Here is a 17136-nt window from a genome sequence, read left to right on the forward strand (position 1 = left end):
ACTTCTAAAGCTCTCTGCACTACCCTTCACAGGACATACACCAGATCAGTTTCACAGTAGTTGCACCTATGGTTAAGCTAACATAATCATTTGTAGCCCCAGTTGCAGTTTTACCAAACCAATAACTTAACAGAAATTTGTTCTCCAACTTAAATACATCTTGTCTGAAGGACCAAACTCCAAATAGTTTTTTCCTTATGTAATTAAGGCATTTTTATGTGCTGCAGTCATTTGAAGCTTTATGGACCAACAACCTGCAAATAATACACAACTCATGATGCAAACAATTACCAGAAGATGAGATCCAGCATTGATTGAGTTTAATAGATTTTTCACCTTCCAGTATAATCAGGAGTCATATAAAAGCTGTTTCACATATTTTTTACAGTATATAATTAAAATGTAAAAAAAGAAACAATTGTACTTTAATACAGTAATTAAAGGCAGTTATTAAATCATTTATGCACATACAAACAACTAGTGGACTTTTTGGAATCACTCATTAAACACTAAAATGGGACTAAGCTAATTGATGAGCTACTTTTAACCAGAGAAAACCAGACTGACGAGCTTTATATGGTGAATTGACAGGACACAGATGATCCTATGAGTCAGAGTCGTCTTCTTCCTCATCATAGTGGCGGTTCCTCTTGATTATATCCTCTGCACTCAGCTCCTCTGCGTCACTTCCCTCTTTGTCTTCCTCCCAGAATCCCACATCCTGAGAGGTGCGGTTCTGTTTCGGCTGCAGAGGTGGAGAAGGGGACGGTGAGATGTCTGGAGAGATGCTCCTCAGAGAGCCTTCCTCCACAGCCATCTTGTCTGCTCCAGCTGATACATCTTCTTTCTCTACTTGATCGTCTCTTCCTTCCTCCTGCTTGTGCACCGTGGCCACGTCCTCGTCTGAGCTGCTTGCATGTGCTGCGTCTTCACTTGCTACCTGAGCCGCCTTCTGCTCTTTCTTCTTCTGCTGCTGCTCTGCTTTGTTTTCATTCTGAGACTTTTCAGAGGGGTTTCTTTCTTCAAATGATGTTCTCCATTCCAGTAGGGACTTGAGAGGCCGACGAGGTTCCCTGGGCGCCAGACTGGGTGCAGGGGTGGGTTTACCTGCGATGGTAAAAGGCCGAGTGCGCTCCTTCATCGAGGAGCTCCTCCTCAGGCCCTTCAGTTCGACCCGATCTGAGCTCTGGAAGGAGGATGGTGCCTCTCCCTCTGGGGGCCACTTGGCTCTCCAGGGCCTGCTGGTGGTCACTCCTTCTGTGACTGGACTGAGTGCTGCAGTCCCTGATTGGCCCTCACCAGCCGGAGGAGGCCAAGCGATCCTCAGCTTGCGTGTCTCCGCTGGCCGCTCTGCAGACTCAGGCTTCTCACTGGAGCTGACGTGTGTCTGCCCATGTGTCTCCATTAAGGCGGTCATGTCTGTGACCTTGACCTGTGGGGACATTTCCTCAGTCGGGGTCAGAGGTTTGTCCGACCTACTCTTAGCTAGAGGTTTCACCTCCACTGGCTCCTCTGCTTCTTTGGGCTTCACTGCTTCTTCATCTTCTTCTCCCTCCGTGCGAGGTTCCCACAGCTCCTTGTGCGGGCGATGGCCGAAGCCTTCGTCATAGTTGCCTTTTGCTTTGAACAGCTGGCTGAAATGGGGCTTGCAGTAGACATTACCATGCAGAGAGGCATAGTTCCCAAGACTGAAAACAGAGAGGAGCAAAGATATTATTTATGCCTCAGGAGGAGATTATAGATTCTTTGACAAATGTTTGCTGACTGTGGTTCTTCAGCAGCCACCCACTGAGAAGAGTACTCACGGATTTCATTAGGAATACACTTGGCAGCAGGAGACTAACCTGAGTGTTGTGCTGCAGTGAACGCAGCGGAAGCAGCTTTTGTGGTAGACATGCTTCTGAGACACCAGCCTCTCCAGGGGGTACACCGTCTTCGAACAAGCGAAGCACTCCTCCCTCGCCGGTGGGCAGAACTTCTACATAGACAAATATTAACACATTCATTCATAATCAAAAGAAGTTGAAAATGTTGGAAAAGTTGAAATGGAATTTCTACTGATACTCGTGCATGTCTTCTGATTGTCGTGGTGAATGACTCACCCTTGATACTTTGGACGGCTCGCTGCTTTCACCTAAAAATACACAAATGCAGAAAATGTAATTCTCTGTTGATTTGAATAAGATGCACTGAAAAGGGCAGTCACATCCAGCTAAGTCTCATTCTAGATGCCAAGGTAAATTGGTTAAATGAATGGTTTAATACATTTTCTATAACACATTTCATATTACTAGTTAAACTGCAAATAGAATGTCAATGTGCAAAATAATTATCCTTCAATTTACCACCAAGACTCACCGTTGCAATCAGGTGCAGATGCCGGTTTCTGAGGTGCAGAAGCATTTGGAGCAGGCACCTCTGTGGTCACACCCTGAAGAAAACACAAGAAAGAAACACAAACCTTTGTGTTAACTGACTGGGAAATAATAAAGCATTGTGTTTCTCAATTTCTGGAGTAGAAGGGGAGCAGCAATATATATTCAGTTACATTAGCAGATCGAGTATTACAGGAAATGACAAAAATCATTAGTGCACAATGTTAATTTAATTTAATGTCTGAAGCTAAAACAATGTTTAGTTCTATTGCGACTGAGCACATACCAGAAATATGTTTTCTACTGTAAAGATAACACAGGTAATTTTTTGGAAATTACCTGCATTTTCTTATCTTTACCATGCATTAGCCATACTTATAAATAGCAAGAGTGCTTGTTTATTTCCTTTTTAATATCTCATGTTTTTGACTTCAGCCTCTTCTCTATGAACTCACTGGTCGTGGGGTGCCTTGTTTAGAAGCAGCAGCCTGGTACTTTGCCATCTTCTCCCTCAGGGACGTCGCCTCTAGCACTCTGTCAGTCACAGAAAGGCCTGAGGCAGAAGAAGAGATCCCACTTATGATTTTATTATGTTGCAGAAACTCAAACAAAGATTCCTCATCACTTTAATGTAACATTCAGGATCCAATAGACATTCATTCATTAAAATTAGAGGTGATTAATTGAAGTGCATATATGTTGTCACTCCATCAACATGAACCTCCAGACAGTAGATAGTGTGTGTGCATGAGTGTGTTTCTGTGTACCGCTACGCTGCTCCATGTCTTCTGATGAAGAGCTGCGTCGAGTTGTCCTGCTGACCTGCAAGAGTAAAATGATTGGTGGGATCAGAGGGAAAGGTTAAATCTATCGACAATAAATGTTGGCAGATGTCAAGTTAGCCACTGAAAATACCTATTTATTCATAACATTTGTTTAAAGTAGGGTTAACTCACTAATTTTTTGACTGTATTTAACGGACACCTGAGGAAGAATCCTTGTGCTTGAAAGTAAAAAAGAATAAGTGTGGGTTTTCCCTAGGTGTGCATGTTGTTCCCATATCAGCATAAATACACAATGACTCCAAAAACTGTATGTTAAGCACTGCCTGAGCTGTTTCCTAAGCATCGTGCTCTCGTAAATTCACACAGCTAAATCTGAAACTATTCTCTGCATTAAATAAACCAAAATTTCAGCTACAGAAGAAAGATGTAAACAGAGTAATGTTTTCTCCACTCCACAATTTAAAGCCTGCTAGTAACTAGAGTGCAGAGAATTGACCCGGACAGACACCAACATGCCTTTGACCTGCAGTCATGAGAACCAAAACATTTCCATTGAATTTTATGGAAAAGAGCGAGCTACATACAGTACGTGTGTGCGAGCACGTATCCCACGTGTCACCAACACTAATGAGTAAACCAGACAGTTTGTCTCTGCAGTTATCCTGTACACACATGGGCCAATTAAAACAACCCGTTTCTTCAGGCTGCTTCACTGGAGCTGGGGAGTCCTGTTGTGCCACCATCTTCCTCAGCCAAGAGTTATAAAGCTCCGAAACTCGCCTGTAAATTTTCACAGGAACATTTTCACTTCTTCTTCCCGAGTGGTGACGTAACATTCCTACTCATTCTACTAAGAACAACTTGAATCTGAATTTACTGCTGTTGCAAGATATAACACACACACACAAAAACACAGTAAAACTAAAAGCCAGGGCTGTTGGACAACACACACACGCACAGAGTGGCTAATGAAAAGGGAGATAAAGACAGTTGCTCTGGAGAGGTGATCCTCTGAAGAATGAAACAGCCCTAGGTCAGGAATGTCCCCACATTCCTCTGTTGAGGAAGGTGAAGAGTGGAGCGCTTGTTGTTGTTGGGCAGAGAGGGATGAAAACACACACACACACACACACACACACACACGCGCGCGCGCACGCACGCACGCACGCACACACACACACAGAGACAGAGAAAGAAAGAAAGAAAGAAAGAAAGAAAGAGAAGACAGGAGCGAGTGGGGGAGAAATGGAAAACTGTGTATGAAGGACAAGTCTTGGAGACATAGCTATGCTCAGAAATGAGTATTTCTTTACAGACAGCAGGGGGAGAGGACCTTGGATTTGGTTTAGTTACTGCTAAGCTGAATGGGAAACCTATTATGGTCAACTTATTTCTTTTTGCCACGTGTACACATGGCATTTACAAAGCGCATACTTGGTAGCAATTAGCTCTATAAAATACAATCAAAGTGTTTTTTCCTCCAAAGATGCAGATTAATGCTGGCCACATAGTGATTGTAGAGTATGCAACATGGAGTCAGCCACATGAAAAAAAACATTCAGAGTTTGTTTTCTGAGAGGTTTTCTGAGAATATAACTTTTTTAAGACCGATAGATATAAAAACAATAAATCCCACCATCAACATTGTGGTTACGGTTAATTCCTGGGAAAGTGATGCAGAGCCAAAAGATTCACAGCTGTCAAAGTGGTGGAGAAAAAAAAACTTGAGTTGTGTCTGGAATATGCACAAAGAGAGAACTTGAATGGCAGTTTTCAAATGTAGTTATCAATATACTGAGGGAAGCTTAAACCCTCCGTGTATTCCTCAAACTGTGGCTCAAATGCACGGGATAAAAATCGACCAAATGAGAAAGTGACGCTCTTCTACACCAAATCTGTCTATAACTGTCTTCAATATCATTTATTGATGGAAAGATAATATCACATGAGCTAATTGTTTTACCTTTGCCGTGGCATCCTCTCCCCTCTCAAACTTCATCTTCAGGTTGTTCAGTGGCACCCTGGGTTTTTCATAGAAGGCACAGGGGCTGGTTGGAACTTGCTCGTCAAGCTTTTCAGGTCTGTCGCTACGTGTCACCTCATCCCTGTCCATCCCTCCCTGTTCTTCACTCTTGGTTGCTTCTGGAGCTGCTGAGGGCTTCTGGGCACGACTGACTGTAAATCCCCCTTTCTGAGGTGTCACCAGGTCAGGGCTCTTTAATGGAGGGGGGTTCTCGCTGATGGAAGGAGGCCTGGCGAGGGCAGGGGGCCGACAGCGAGAGCTGACTTCGCTTGAAGGTGGTCCGGACGAGGGTTTGTTGCGGTCGACGTTCTCCGTTAGCTCCCAGCGCTTCTTCAGAGCACTGAGGTTGCCTAAACGCAGGGAGGGTGTCGAACTCTCAAAAGCCTGTGAGGAAGAAAACTAAAAGTTAAACTGTGAGCATGCAAAACACTTAAATTGAAAAAGACATCATAAACTCTGTTTAATACAGTGCATCAAACTGCTTCAATGATAATTCAGCACAATGGACTAAAGGAAATGCCAGAGTCTGAACCAGGCTCCACTGACAGATTAGCTGAACAGCTGTTCAATGCTGCTCCAGGAAATAGATGTTTTGCTGCGGCTGCTAAATGCAAGGACCGGCTCGAGACAGAGAGAGCAGGGCTGAGCATGCAGCCACATTTATCAGCTGCATTCCTTTCTACACGACAACTTTACCTTTTCACAGAAATAAAACACTGTGGTGGGTTCAGTTCACTACTTAGCCATTCATGACAAAACATGTTGAGCAGCAAACAGAACAACAGGAGGATCACTGCTGCAGTGTGTGAGCTGCAGGAACTTCCTTAATTACAAAAGAGGAATGACACCCTGAAGAAAGCGGATCTGGACATGAAAATGATTCGCCATTACATTCGTAATATAATGAACGAAGAAAATATATTAGTCAGTTTAGCCCTTTGCAGGCAAGCTTCCTGGTTGAGATGAAGTTAGAAAGTAACACTTAAACACTTAAATACCAATACATTTTAAACCTAATTTAAACATGGTTAGACGTAAGAAACAAATACAATCAGTTGGTGAAATACATGTAACATGATGTATTAGTACATCAAAAACTTTAAATGTATTTTGTACATCTAAAAATATGTTATATTGATGAATAAACAGACAGAAAGACAAAAAAGATATAGAGCAAAGAAAAAATGAGAACATCAGCCAAAAGGCCTGAACAAAAACTCTAAGTGGGCAAAATAAGAGACACAATTACTGTCTTTGTGACGCAACTCCAGAGTAGACACAAAGAGCTGGACAGTGCCGAAGATTGTTCCTCGTTTAAGCAATGAGAAATAAAAACCTCAGAGAATGTGAAGGATCGGCCGAACGAGGTGTAACCACAAGTCAAAAGTGAGAGTCCTGGGCTGGTCCTCCTCTACAGGTCGGTGTGCTGAGAGGCAGGGAGAGGTAGAGTCTCCCAGATGTTAGCAGCCAAACTACATCTGCTTGTTAGAGTTAGCCCAACCCCTTTAACACCAGCAAAAGTGAATGAGAGACAGAGAGAGTCAGAAAACCCAGGAAACCAGAGCAGGAAATGATACATTCAGGGAAAAGTTAACCCTTTGTTCGCTGGGTCAGCTCTGACATTTTTCCACCCTTGGATCATTGCTGACGATCATGAAATTAAACACTAGATCCACAAAGCACTGATCTGTACCAAAGTTGTAGATAAAAACAGGACAACGTGAAAGAAAAATACTGAGAATAAGAACAAACAAAACCGATTCAAAAGAGTTTTTACAGATTTTAAAAGAAATCTCAGAGAGAGCGAGAGGTTCTGGTTCAACAAAAGAGACTCAAATGGCAGATCATCAGTCAGGGCTGTGTCAGGGAAGACACAACACACAATGTCATCAATATCAGTTTAGCTTAGTGGCCAGAGAGTTCAGGGCTTTAAAACTACTAAAAATGTCTACCTGTTTAATACGATTTAAAATGGATGGAACTGCATTACACGAGCTGAACATGTTGACAGTAACACTGATGCATTGATGCAGGCACTATTGACTGAACACTGTTAAAGCATGAATCCTCCTCTAAAATCATTCATTGATTTTTCTAACATAGTCCTTCAGCACATGAACTAAACTGCTCCTTAAAAGACAGCCCTGCTGTGCTCTTCTTAATCACTGGTTGGACAAACTGTGATAGCTGAGTCTGCTCTGAGTCACACTAAGTCAAGACTGTCAGCAGATTCTAGGGTTGAGGGAGGAGCCTGCACCAAGAAAACATATCCTCACATCGATGGGACTTGTAATGAGTTTGAATTGTAACTTGCTTTAAAATCAGGGGCCTACATCGAATGACAATTACAGCGGATAATAAAGACAAAACACAAAGTGCTACACAAAGTAAATTTAACTGAATTGACATGGCAAAAAGAAAATTCAACTTATTATGATAATTGATTAACAAACATATTGACAGGTGGCCATCACATGTTACCATAATGGCAATTATCTCTGAAAATCTCTCAAAATTTGCTCATTGTCATACACACGTTTGTACTTATATCTTAATGAGGACACTTATTGGCATTATACATTCCCTAGCCCCTTACCCTAGCCTTAACCAGCCAAACTAAATGCCTTACACTGACTGACCTAAACCTTTTTTTAACCCTAACACCAAGTCTTAACCCTCAAACAGCCTGTTGAAATAGGGTCTGTGCTTAAAACGGTCCTCACAAAGATATAAGTACAGCAACACACACACACAATTAGACAGACAGATGGTCTTTCATTCAGTGTTATCCTCAAATGTTTCAACTGAACTTCTGTTTCCCTTTAAAAGTGTAACATCTGATCATATTCACACACAGTTCCTGAAAATGATTACAAACTTTGAGATATCATATAAAAATGTAAATTTGTATTAAAAATGAAACTTGACAACTTGAATTTGCCATCACGGCAGTTTGCTGTGAAGCTGTTCTGTAGAAAAGCCTCTGTTGCTTAAATACTGACTGAAAGGGAGAAATGCAGAAACTTTACTTTAACAAACCATACCACCCATCTACAGGACAAAAAACAAAGCCTTCTTGTCATTACCAGCCAGACCATTAAACAAAGACTGAAGAAGCCAACTTTTCTTTTAGAGGTGCTGGCTCTCACACACTGGTGAACAATCACAATGTTACACACAAGCACAGCAACATTACCTTGTATTTCTTCATGGTATTAGCTGATCAGTAATTCTATTAATCTCTATCCAGGTTTATTTATCAGTCTTGCACACGACAAAGCAGCTAACCTACAGTTGGAACCACAGAGACTATTGCGAGGGGATTACACTAGAGAGGGATTATGGGTTTGATAGTCTGCCCACTGCAACAAGTGGCCAATGAGAGGTCAGCCAGGACAAGACATTTGGCCCAGACACTGTGTTGGCATGGTGAGTTTCCCTGTCTCTCAGTGTCTGTGTGCGTATGTGCGTGTGCGCGTGTGCGTGTGCGTGTGCGTGTGCGTGCGTGTGCGTGTGTGTGTGTGTGTGTGTGTCGTGTGTGTGTTCCACATCTCAACATGTTGTAATTTGTTTAGCACCTCCAGCAGCAACTACTGAGCAAATGAAGCAACACATGCATCACACACACTCTTCATGTCATAACTTACTTTGCAGGGGGACTTATCAAATTGTTGTAAACATTATGTCTCATAGATTGAAAACTGTGTCAATTACAATTGAAATATTCATGTATCTATTCGACCATTTCATATTTAGAAGCCTCAAACCCTTAATTTCCCTGTAATGTCTCAAACAGCTGTACATTACATTTTCAGGATCACAAAGTTTGAGAAGATGTCTCTAAACTGAGGTCAGTGGAAAATAAAGTGTGTCTTACATCCTGCACATAACAAATACTTACTGCTTTTTTCTTCTCTGCAGTCTCCACAGCAGCTCTCTGATACCTGAGAGACAAGGAAACAATGCTGACCTCTAGTGACTCAAAACAGATAAGAACATTTCTACTTGTTTTTAAATGCCATATTTCATGGTTCTAGACACAAATGAAGAACTTTTACCACAAATGTATAAATGTTAGAAATGTTGAATTCTAGATTGTGTTCTATCTGCCAGCAGTGCAGTGTTTTTGGAATGGTTTTAATTTCTTAATATTTTGTGTTGGTTGTTTTTTAGATTAACTTAAAAAAAATAACTTTAAAACAAGCACTGTGTCAAAGAAAAGATCATAAAATACTCAGATATTATTTGTCTTTAATTTACATACATTGGCTGAGTCATTGGCATGATAACTTGTTTTCTGGCTGCAGTGTGTAGCAGAGCTGAGCATTTTGGTTGAAAATGTCATAAAGATAAAAAATATCAATCAATATCAATAATGATCATGATACATGTCACATCATTATTTATTTAAAGTTTAAGGACAACATTTTTGCTCCTTAGTGAGGGCTTAGGTTTTAAACTCTCCTCTATATGAGCAGGGAATAACAAACACTTGACAAACAGTAAAACATTTAAACAAATTGAAGAAGATCAATTAAGTTTATCATAGAGTATATAGATATATCCTTAGTCTGAACCTTGATAAATCCCTATAGCTCAATGTAGTCCTAAATAGAACCAGTATATATTATGTCCCAAGTATTTAAAGTATGATGGAACTGGAAATGCATTAAGAGTAGGAGCTAATTGGCTAAACACAATAGCCTTACTACCTCAACCAAGGATGTTGTGTTTTCCCCTCTGTCTGTTTGCCTGCTTGCTTGTTTGTTTGTTGGTTTGTAAGTTTGTTTATCAGCAACTTATGCATAACTACTTATCAGATTTCTATGAAACTTGGTGGGAGGATGGCACTTGGGCAAAGAAAGCTCATTACATTTTGGTGATTTTTTTTGTACTTTCATTAACATTGTGAGATGATTTGTAAGGTATGTGCTCTACTCAATGCAACTCTAGTCTCGCAATGTATTTAGCAATAATTCCTTGTATAACACACAGTTTCATGAATAGATAGTAACATAGAACATTCACTTAAACCAGGTGTTACTCACTTGGAGAACCGCTCAGCGATGGCGTTGTTTTTTCCTCGGCCACTGACCAATGACAGCTCCTTTGCAGTGATGCGCACGGACTGCGTCACCCATGACCGTCGACTGAATGGACCACTTTCCATATCTGCTAGCTACCCGGGTACCTGAAACACAAACACACCCACTGTAAACGATATGTGTACAACACCTGTTATTCTCCACTTTGAAATCAACCCCCATACATTTACTCTGACAAGGCAGACTGCAACCTGTCATCTACCAGCTATGTCTTAGGCCAATGGAAACCACCTTGGAGACACTAATGTGTGCTGGTTGACAAGACTTACACAGACAAAGAAGCCCTTGTTCAAATGAATAAACAGGAAACCTATCGTAACATGTACAGACTCTTCATGAGGTCAGTGCCAGAGTCCAGGTCTGCTCAGCGCTCACTGACATCACTGATTTACAAATTTGTAACACAGCCCTGTCAGTTTATCTCTTGTCCCTCTACCAGTACCTGACATACATACCAAATAGCAATTGCATGAACACACTGTATTTGTGCTCATGCAGTTATACATACAAGACCAGCGTGTTCAAACCTGTGCTGAAGTTTGTGACGCTTCACTGCAAGCCACTGAGCTGAGTGTGAGCACATTATAATCATTCACAGATGACCAAAGAGTTTCACAACACAAACATCATATTAAACAAACTTGACTCAAACAAACATTCAAATTAGTGCTACTGAGACATGATGATTCACATCCTGTGTCTGGAAGGTCATTACGTCAGGGCATGAATGCCTCAGAAGTTCTCTGTCAGTTATGACCGGTTGTTGAAATGAAGGCTGTTTACAGCTGATAGACCTGCAATCATTCCTCTTGCCATGTCTGCTTTTTCACTCAGGTGCATCAATTACATCATCCCTAGGACGCAGAGCGATACTGGTGAAAAGTAGTGTGAGGACTTTGGACTGAGCTGAACTGAATTTCAACATAACACAGATTATAAACACAGATCACAGATCAGTCAAATACTAACTACATTTCTGACTGTATTACCTGCAGATTTACAGAATTAGATTATTACAATAGTTAACTACATAATGGGTATTCACATTACATAATTATATGTAATAATATGTGATTACTTTCAGGTGTTGTTGCACTGGTGTTAGTGTTTTTATTTTTTTAGATGAGCACAGGCAAAGGTTAATAAATTAAAACCACACATTTGACACAACACAAGTTAGGTCCAAGTAGCCTGAGTTTAATAACTGTTGCTACAGGTTTCGAAGCCCGACAGGCAAGTTAGTTCACCTTGTCTATTATCAGTTGTGTGTTGTTCTATGTATTACTGAATAGGTGCCTGGGTTGAAGCCCAACAACACTGTAGCTTGATGGACATGCTGTAAACACAATTTATTAGTTGCCTCCTCCTTTCTACCCTTCCAGTGCTTTCTATGGAAGGTTGGAGCCTATCCCAATGCACAAAAGTCAGTGTCACACCCTGGACAGGTCAGTAGTGCGTCACTGGGAAAACAAAGGTAAACCGAGTTTCGCGTCGCCATTACACCTGTTTTGCATATCCTAAAACCACTAACAGTTGAAGGTGAACACCCGACAAAAACTATGAGGGTTGAGAATAAAAATCAAGGGTCCGTCTCACTACAGCTGCACAAAGAAACCAGCTGATGTAAGCAGAGACATGTGAAAATCAGCAACACACAACAGGAAATCTCACTCATAAGATAAAATAGGGTTGGGCCATAGGTGGATTTACCTGTGTGTAAAAACAATCTTAATGCTTTACATTTATTTCAGACTTCCTTTGGTTTGACCTGGTTTGGAAATCTGAGATTAACCGAACACAATTGTCTTTACATTATTTTAGAGGGAACAAATGTTACCAGGTTAGATAGAGGCGGACCACCCTCACGGATCCAAAGTCCAACATCAGACAGATCAGCAATAACGGATAACTTGTTTCGTTTCGTTTTGTATGGCAAATTAACTGTCATTAATCAGAGGTAACAAAGGGAGGAAAACGTAATCACCACACTCTTATTGGTTTAGACAGAGAGTGAAGTGGAATTATCATTATCGGTCAACTGAAATATGAGCTTTTGAAATCTGATCATCGACGAGTCATCATTTAGTGTGATCTCCATTACTGGTTGGTCAGCGAAAGGTGAACAGTGACCTTTAAACCCTCACTTTGATGCAAGTCCTGCTAGACTACAATTTACTACAACATGGCTGGAAACAGGGTGACTCATCAGGAAGAAGGAAGCCTCATAATTGATTCAAACCCAAGAAGCAAATAATCAGTCAAAACAAAAGCAAATAAAAGTTGTTAACACGTCTGAGCTTGAACTGGAGACTCGATACTGCAGCAAAGGGACAGGACTCTTATAAAGACTCTGCCAAGGAGCCGACATGTTATCTGAGTACCTTTAATTACAGGTGTACAACACTGTATTTGATTGGTTGAGAGAAAAGAAACCAAACACACATTTACTTTCAAATTCGCCTCAGTTCAAACTGAATTCGGTTTTGATTCCTGGTTACACAGAGACGACAGGAGCTGAAGACAAAGCTGGCAGCAGAGAGTTTGACATCGATTTGTTCCAGAGAGACACAGAGTTCTTCTCGCAAGGGGACATACTAGGCACGTGCGCTATTCCAACTAAAGCAACACTTTTAAATCAAACCACGCGCTCGTTTAACTTTTGACAAACAACATTATTTCTGGTCTTTTCCAAATAAGGCTAGCTGGAGTCATTTGCTCTTGTTCTTCGTGTCCTTGCTCGAGTGCTGTCTTACCTGTGCTCACTTCCGTTGAGTCGCTCCCTGTGCGGACACCTGACACTCACTGCGTCACCGCCCGGTGTGTGTGCCACCTGCACCCGAGGGGGCGGGGCGACCGCCAAGGTGCGATGGGAGTGGACGAGGCAGGTCATGTGATTTCATGGGCCAATGACCTCAGGGTATTACGTTACCCCCCTTCCCACCTGTGAATATGTGTGGGTGTGTGTGTCTGCCTGCTTGTGTTTGTTTGTTCGTGTACTTATATACTTGTGAGGACCATTTTAAGCATAGACCATACAGAGTGAGGTCATTTTTGAAAAGTGAGGACATTTTGACTGGTCCTTCTTTTTGAGAGGGCTGTTTGAGGGTTAAGACTGGGTTTCTAGGGTTAGGGTTAGGCGTTCAGTTTGGATGGTTAAGGTTAGTTTAAGGGGCTACGGAATGGATTTAGATTCTGTCCAATTACTGTCCTCACTAAGATAGAAGTACACACGTGTGTGTGTGTTGGTGCGCACGCATACCTTCCAACAAAATTCCTCAGAACAACAGACAATACCTCCTCACTTTGCTCATAGGTTTGTGTGTGTGTGTGTGTGTGTGTGTGTGTGTGTGTATTTGTGAGTAGTTGTAAAATATGTCATTTTTGTTATACAATGGAAAGTTTGTATTCTATATAAATAAATAAAAAAACAACAACAAAAAAGAAGATTCTGTACAGTATTTGTACCAGATTCTTTTTCAGGGGACAGAGAGAAGAAACCCAAAAGAAAGGAGACAGACATTCTAACAACTGGGTTGGACATGCCTCATGCCACTAATGCCAAACCACATGACAATTGGCATCTGTGGTGCTCTGTGGCATAGTTGCAGATCTTAGCTTGGTAACTTCCTACACCTGGACAATTTCCAACAATAACACCCAACAGCATTAACTGTAGCTGGAAATAAAACAAAAAAAGGTTATCCCGGGATATGGTACATTCAATGTTTGCGTTGCATTTGCCTTCTAAATAAGACCAGCTGGATGGAGTAATGAAAACGCCGCTCATGAGACCGCATATGCAGGCGTCTGACCTGCTCGTGAGACCTTGAACATGGCGGAGTGTGTTTTCTCGGACGGCCCCAGGCTCTGGCGGTGAAGTGAACTAATCGCTCTGAACTTTTGCCAAGAGCAGTATTTAAGTCAGTAACAGTATGCTTCAGGAATGAGTTTTTCAAATTCAAGGATTCACTGTTAGGCCCCAGCTGACCAAGAGACTACACATTTATAAAGTTTTCTGCTAAACTAAAAGTAAGTGTACCTTTGTCATGTTGATACACTAAAAGTGGCATTTATGGTTTTATTGACTTATATGTCCATAATGAAAATTCGGCTTATCAGTAAATATACTTTTTAGATAAATAATATACAGATTTTAGACCTATTCAGACTGAAAAGGCCCATTTAGAAAGATTATCTATGTAAAGAATCAAGAATTTCTCAGTTATCCCGATGGGGAGCCACTTGTCATACGGTCAGTAATCCCACAACTATCAGACAAACAGTGATGAATGAACAATAGCAGCCATAAGAATTAGCTTTTTATTATTTTCTTGTTCCTCGAGTAATCTAAAAAGCAAAAATGTCAACATTTTTTGAATAAGGATATGAGTCAATCTGAGTTTTGTTCTTGGTTTTCTAGCAACAGGGTTTCATGATTTATGCCAACGGACATTGAATTTATTGATTAGTTTCATAATTAATTGAATGTTTATAATGGAGAATAGTGAATAGGCAGGGCCAACCACATTTTAATCTGAAGCACGATAAAATACACTCACAGTTTGTTAGGAACACGTCACTGTGATGCAGCTGAGCTGTTTTGTACACAACCCTTATTAATTTGAAAAGGGGGAGAAATTAATAAGAATACCTATTTGTTGACATGTACACCTCAACAGCACCATTGACAACATCATCCAAAATGAGGGTACAGATGAATCAATTTCTTTTTTAGTAAAGTTTCAATAAAGACTGAACAAGATAACTTATGAATGGAGGATATATTGCAAAACGGTCATTACTGAAACAAAAACAATGTTATGAGCTCAAAATGTTTGTCAATTTTGATTGGTAGACTGATTTATATGGGTCATGCATGTTATTTGCCCATTCTAAAACAGGAAAAAAGAGTAAAGAGTAAAAAAAAAGGACACCAGATTATCAATAACAATACTAAACAAATCCTAAAGTTTCTTTCCCAAAGATTTAGTAATAAAGAGGAAAATACGATTCATTCCCCGCCTCTTTTGATCCACACAATTGACACAACTTGTTGTCCTAATGATGTTTTTATATTAACCAACTTCAAGGGCCGGGAGAAGGATTCCTTGTCTCAACTGTTCACTAAAGACCTTTGACCCCTCGATACATTTGGGCTGCAACATAAGATTCAATTCCAAAAGTGAGCTTGATTTCAATATATGTTTGTAAGTTTGATTTTAACGCAATATCTTTGTGTAGGTTTGAGGTACTAAGGACGTAATCCAAATAAGCAATTCCCGAGCACAAAAAGGAGGATTTCTCTCAATAAAACCCAAGGCTAACAGGTATTAATTCAAAAATCGGCTCGCATATCTCAAGAACCATTCATCATCTTGGCTTCACTCTTGGCATTTGTATGGTAACGGGCCTGCGGATGTGCAGTGTCGAATTTGATGTGATTTAGACAAATAATTTTAATGATGAGTCACTTTGAATAAACAGACAACCAGCACTTTGTGGCAGGGTGACTCTGAGTGACATTGTTGACCACGACAATGGCCATGACAATAGATTCTCCAGTTCGGGGTTCTTTGTACCGAGTCAAGCTTCATCGAACGTTGATTTAGCAGGTGAACAGCTCTTTGTTCTTCGGTGGCATGGCTGCAGGGTTCTATCGACTGAGTCACTTTTACGGTTTCAGAAAGAAAGCTGCAAAAAACATCACCACAGGCCAAGCAAACAGCCTTTTTCCAAAGAGGAATATTTAGAATGGCCACTGCACTTGTGTCTGATTTATGAGGATCACTTAAAGGTACAGTGTGTGGAATTGAGTGAGATCTAGTGGTGTAGTTGCGTGTTGCACCTAAACAGCCCTCATCTGACCCTCCCCTTCCAAACATGAAATATAATCTGTGGTAGACTCCAGTTGTCATTAAAACTCAAAAGGTGTTGTTTAGTTTGTCCAGTTTGGGCAACTGTAAAAAACAAAAAAAACATGTCAGCCTCTGTAGAGAGGACCCTCTTCCAAAGTAAACAAAGTATTTAAATATAAAGGGCTCATTCTAGGGTAAAGAAAAATACAGTTCGTACAATTTTGATGAAACACACTATTGAAAACATCATTAGGATTATTTTATATTCAATTTCTGCCAATCTATCCCTTTCAACTAAATCCTACACACTGAACCTTTAATAACGAGAGTGCTTGTTGTCTGGTTTTAGGCAAACATGCAAACGAAGCCAGACACAGGAAAAAGAGATGATGCACAGTGCAGAGTCGAAGGAATATTGACGTCATCCCCAGTTTAAATTAAGAAATTAAGATTAAGATCCATTTATTCGTCCCAAACACATGCACAGACATGCAAAGGCACACTCATGCAGGTAGGGAAATTTAATCTCTGCTTTTGACCCATCTGGTGCAGGACACACAGAGCAGTGAGCGACCATGTACGGCGCTCGGGGAGCAGATGTTGGGGGAGTAAGGTGCCTTGCTCAGGGGCACTAGACAGGGTAGGTAGACTCTTGGATTTTTTGGACAGATCAATCCGTCTTTTGTTGTCTTTTTGTTTAACAGCAGCTTGTCAGGAGCTCTGTCATGTTATTTATCATATTGGAATTAAAAAACAATGAAGTGGCTGCGATCAGATCAATCACATGATTAGATAATTGTTATTTATCACGGGGCACATGAGCTGCGGATTGAGAGCACCCCACTGTTAACACGTCAATGATGTGCACGTCCTCGTTTTCTGTCTTTGTAAGTGCCCACTCCTTCAGCTTCATCTGCGCCTCTTCAGTCGTCGTCAAACTGCTATAGGCCAGCGCCGCTGCAAACATCGACATCCCATTCAAGTGGGCGTTAA

General features: G+C 41.0%; 1 protein-coding gene across 2 annotated transcripts; it reads right to left on the minus strand.

Moving 5' to 3' along the window:
• Positions 1-272: 272 nt before the first annotated feature.
• On the minus strand, positions 273-13132 carry LOC133965064 (LIM domain and actin-binding protein 1-like). 2 transcript variants are annotated; one of them, XM_062399453.1, is made up of 10 exons: positions 13042-13132; positions 10232-10374; positions 9085-9127; positions 5124-5567; positions 3143-3197; positions 2831-2928; positions 2359-2431; positions 2103-2134; positions 1845-1978; positions 273-1688 (listed from the first exon to the last, which is right to left on the minus strand). In XM_062399453.1, the coding sequence occupies exons 2-10, from the start codon at positions 10351-10353 to the stop codon at positions 605-607; spliced, it is 2085 nt and encodes a 694-aa protein (XP_062255437.1). In that variant the 5' UTR covers positions 10354-10374; positions 13042-13132; the 3' UTR covers positions 273-604. The 2 variants fall into 2 exon arrangements, with proteins under 2 accessions (XP_062255437.1, XP_062255448.1); XM_062399464.1 differs by lacking the exons at positions 9085-9127; positions 10232-10374; positions 13042-13132 and adding an exon at positions 8380-8409.
• Positions 13133-17136: the final 4004 nt, after the last annotated feature.

Source organism: Platichthys flesus, chromosome 2 (genome assembly GCF_949316205.1).
Source record: "Platichthys flesus chromosome 2, fPlaFle2.1, whole genome shotgun sequence".
Taxonomy (NCBI): Eukaryota; Metazoa; Chordata; class Actinopteri; order Pleuronectiformes; family Pleuronectidae; genus Platichthys; species Platichthys flesus.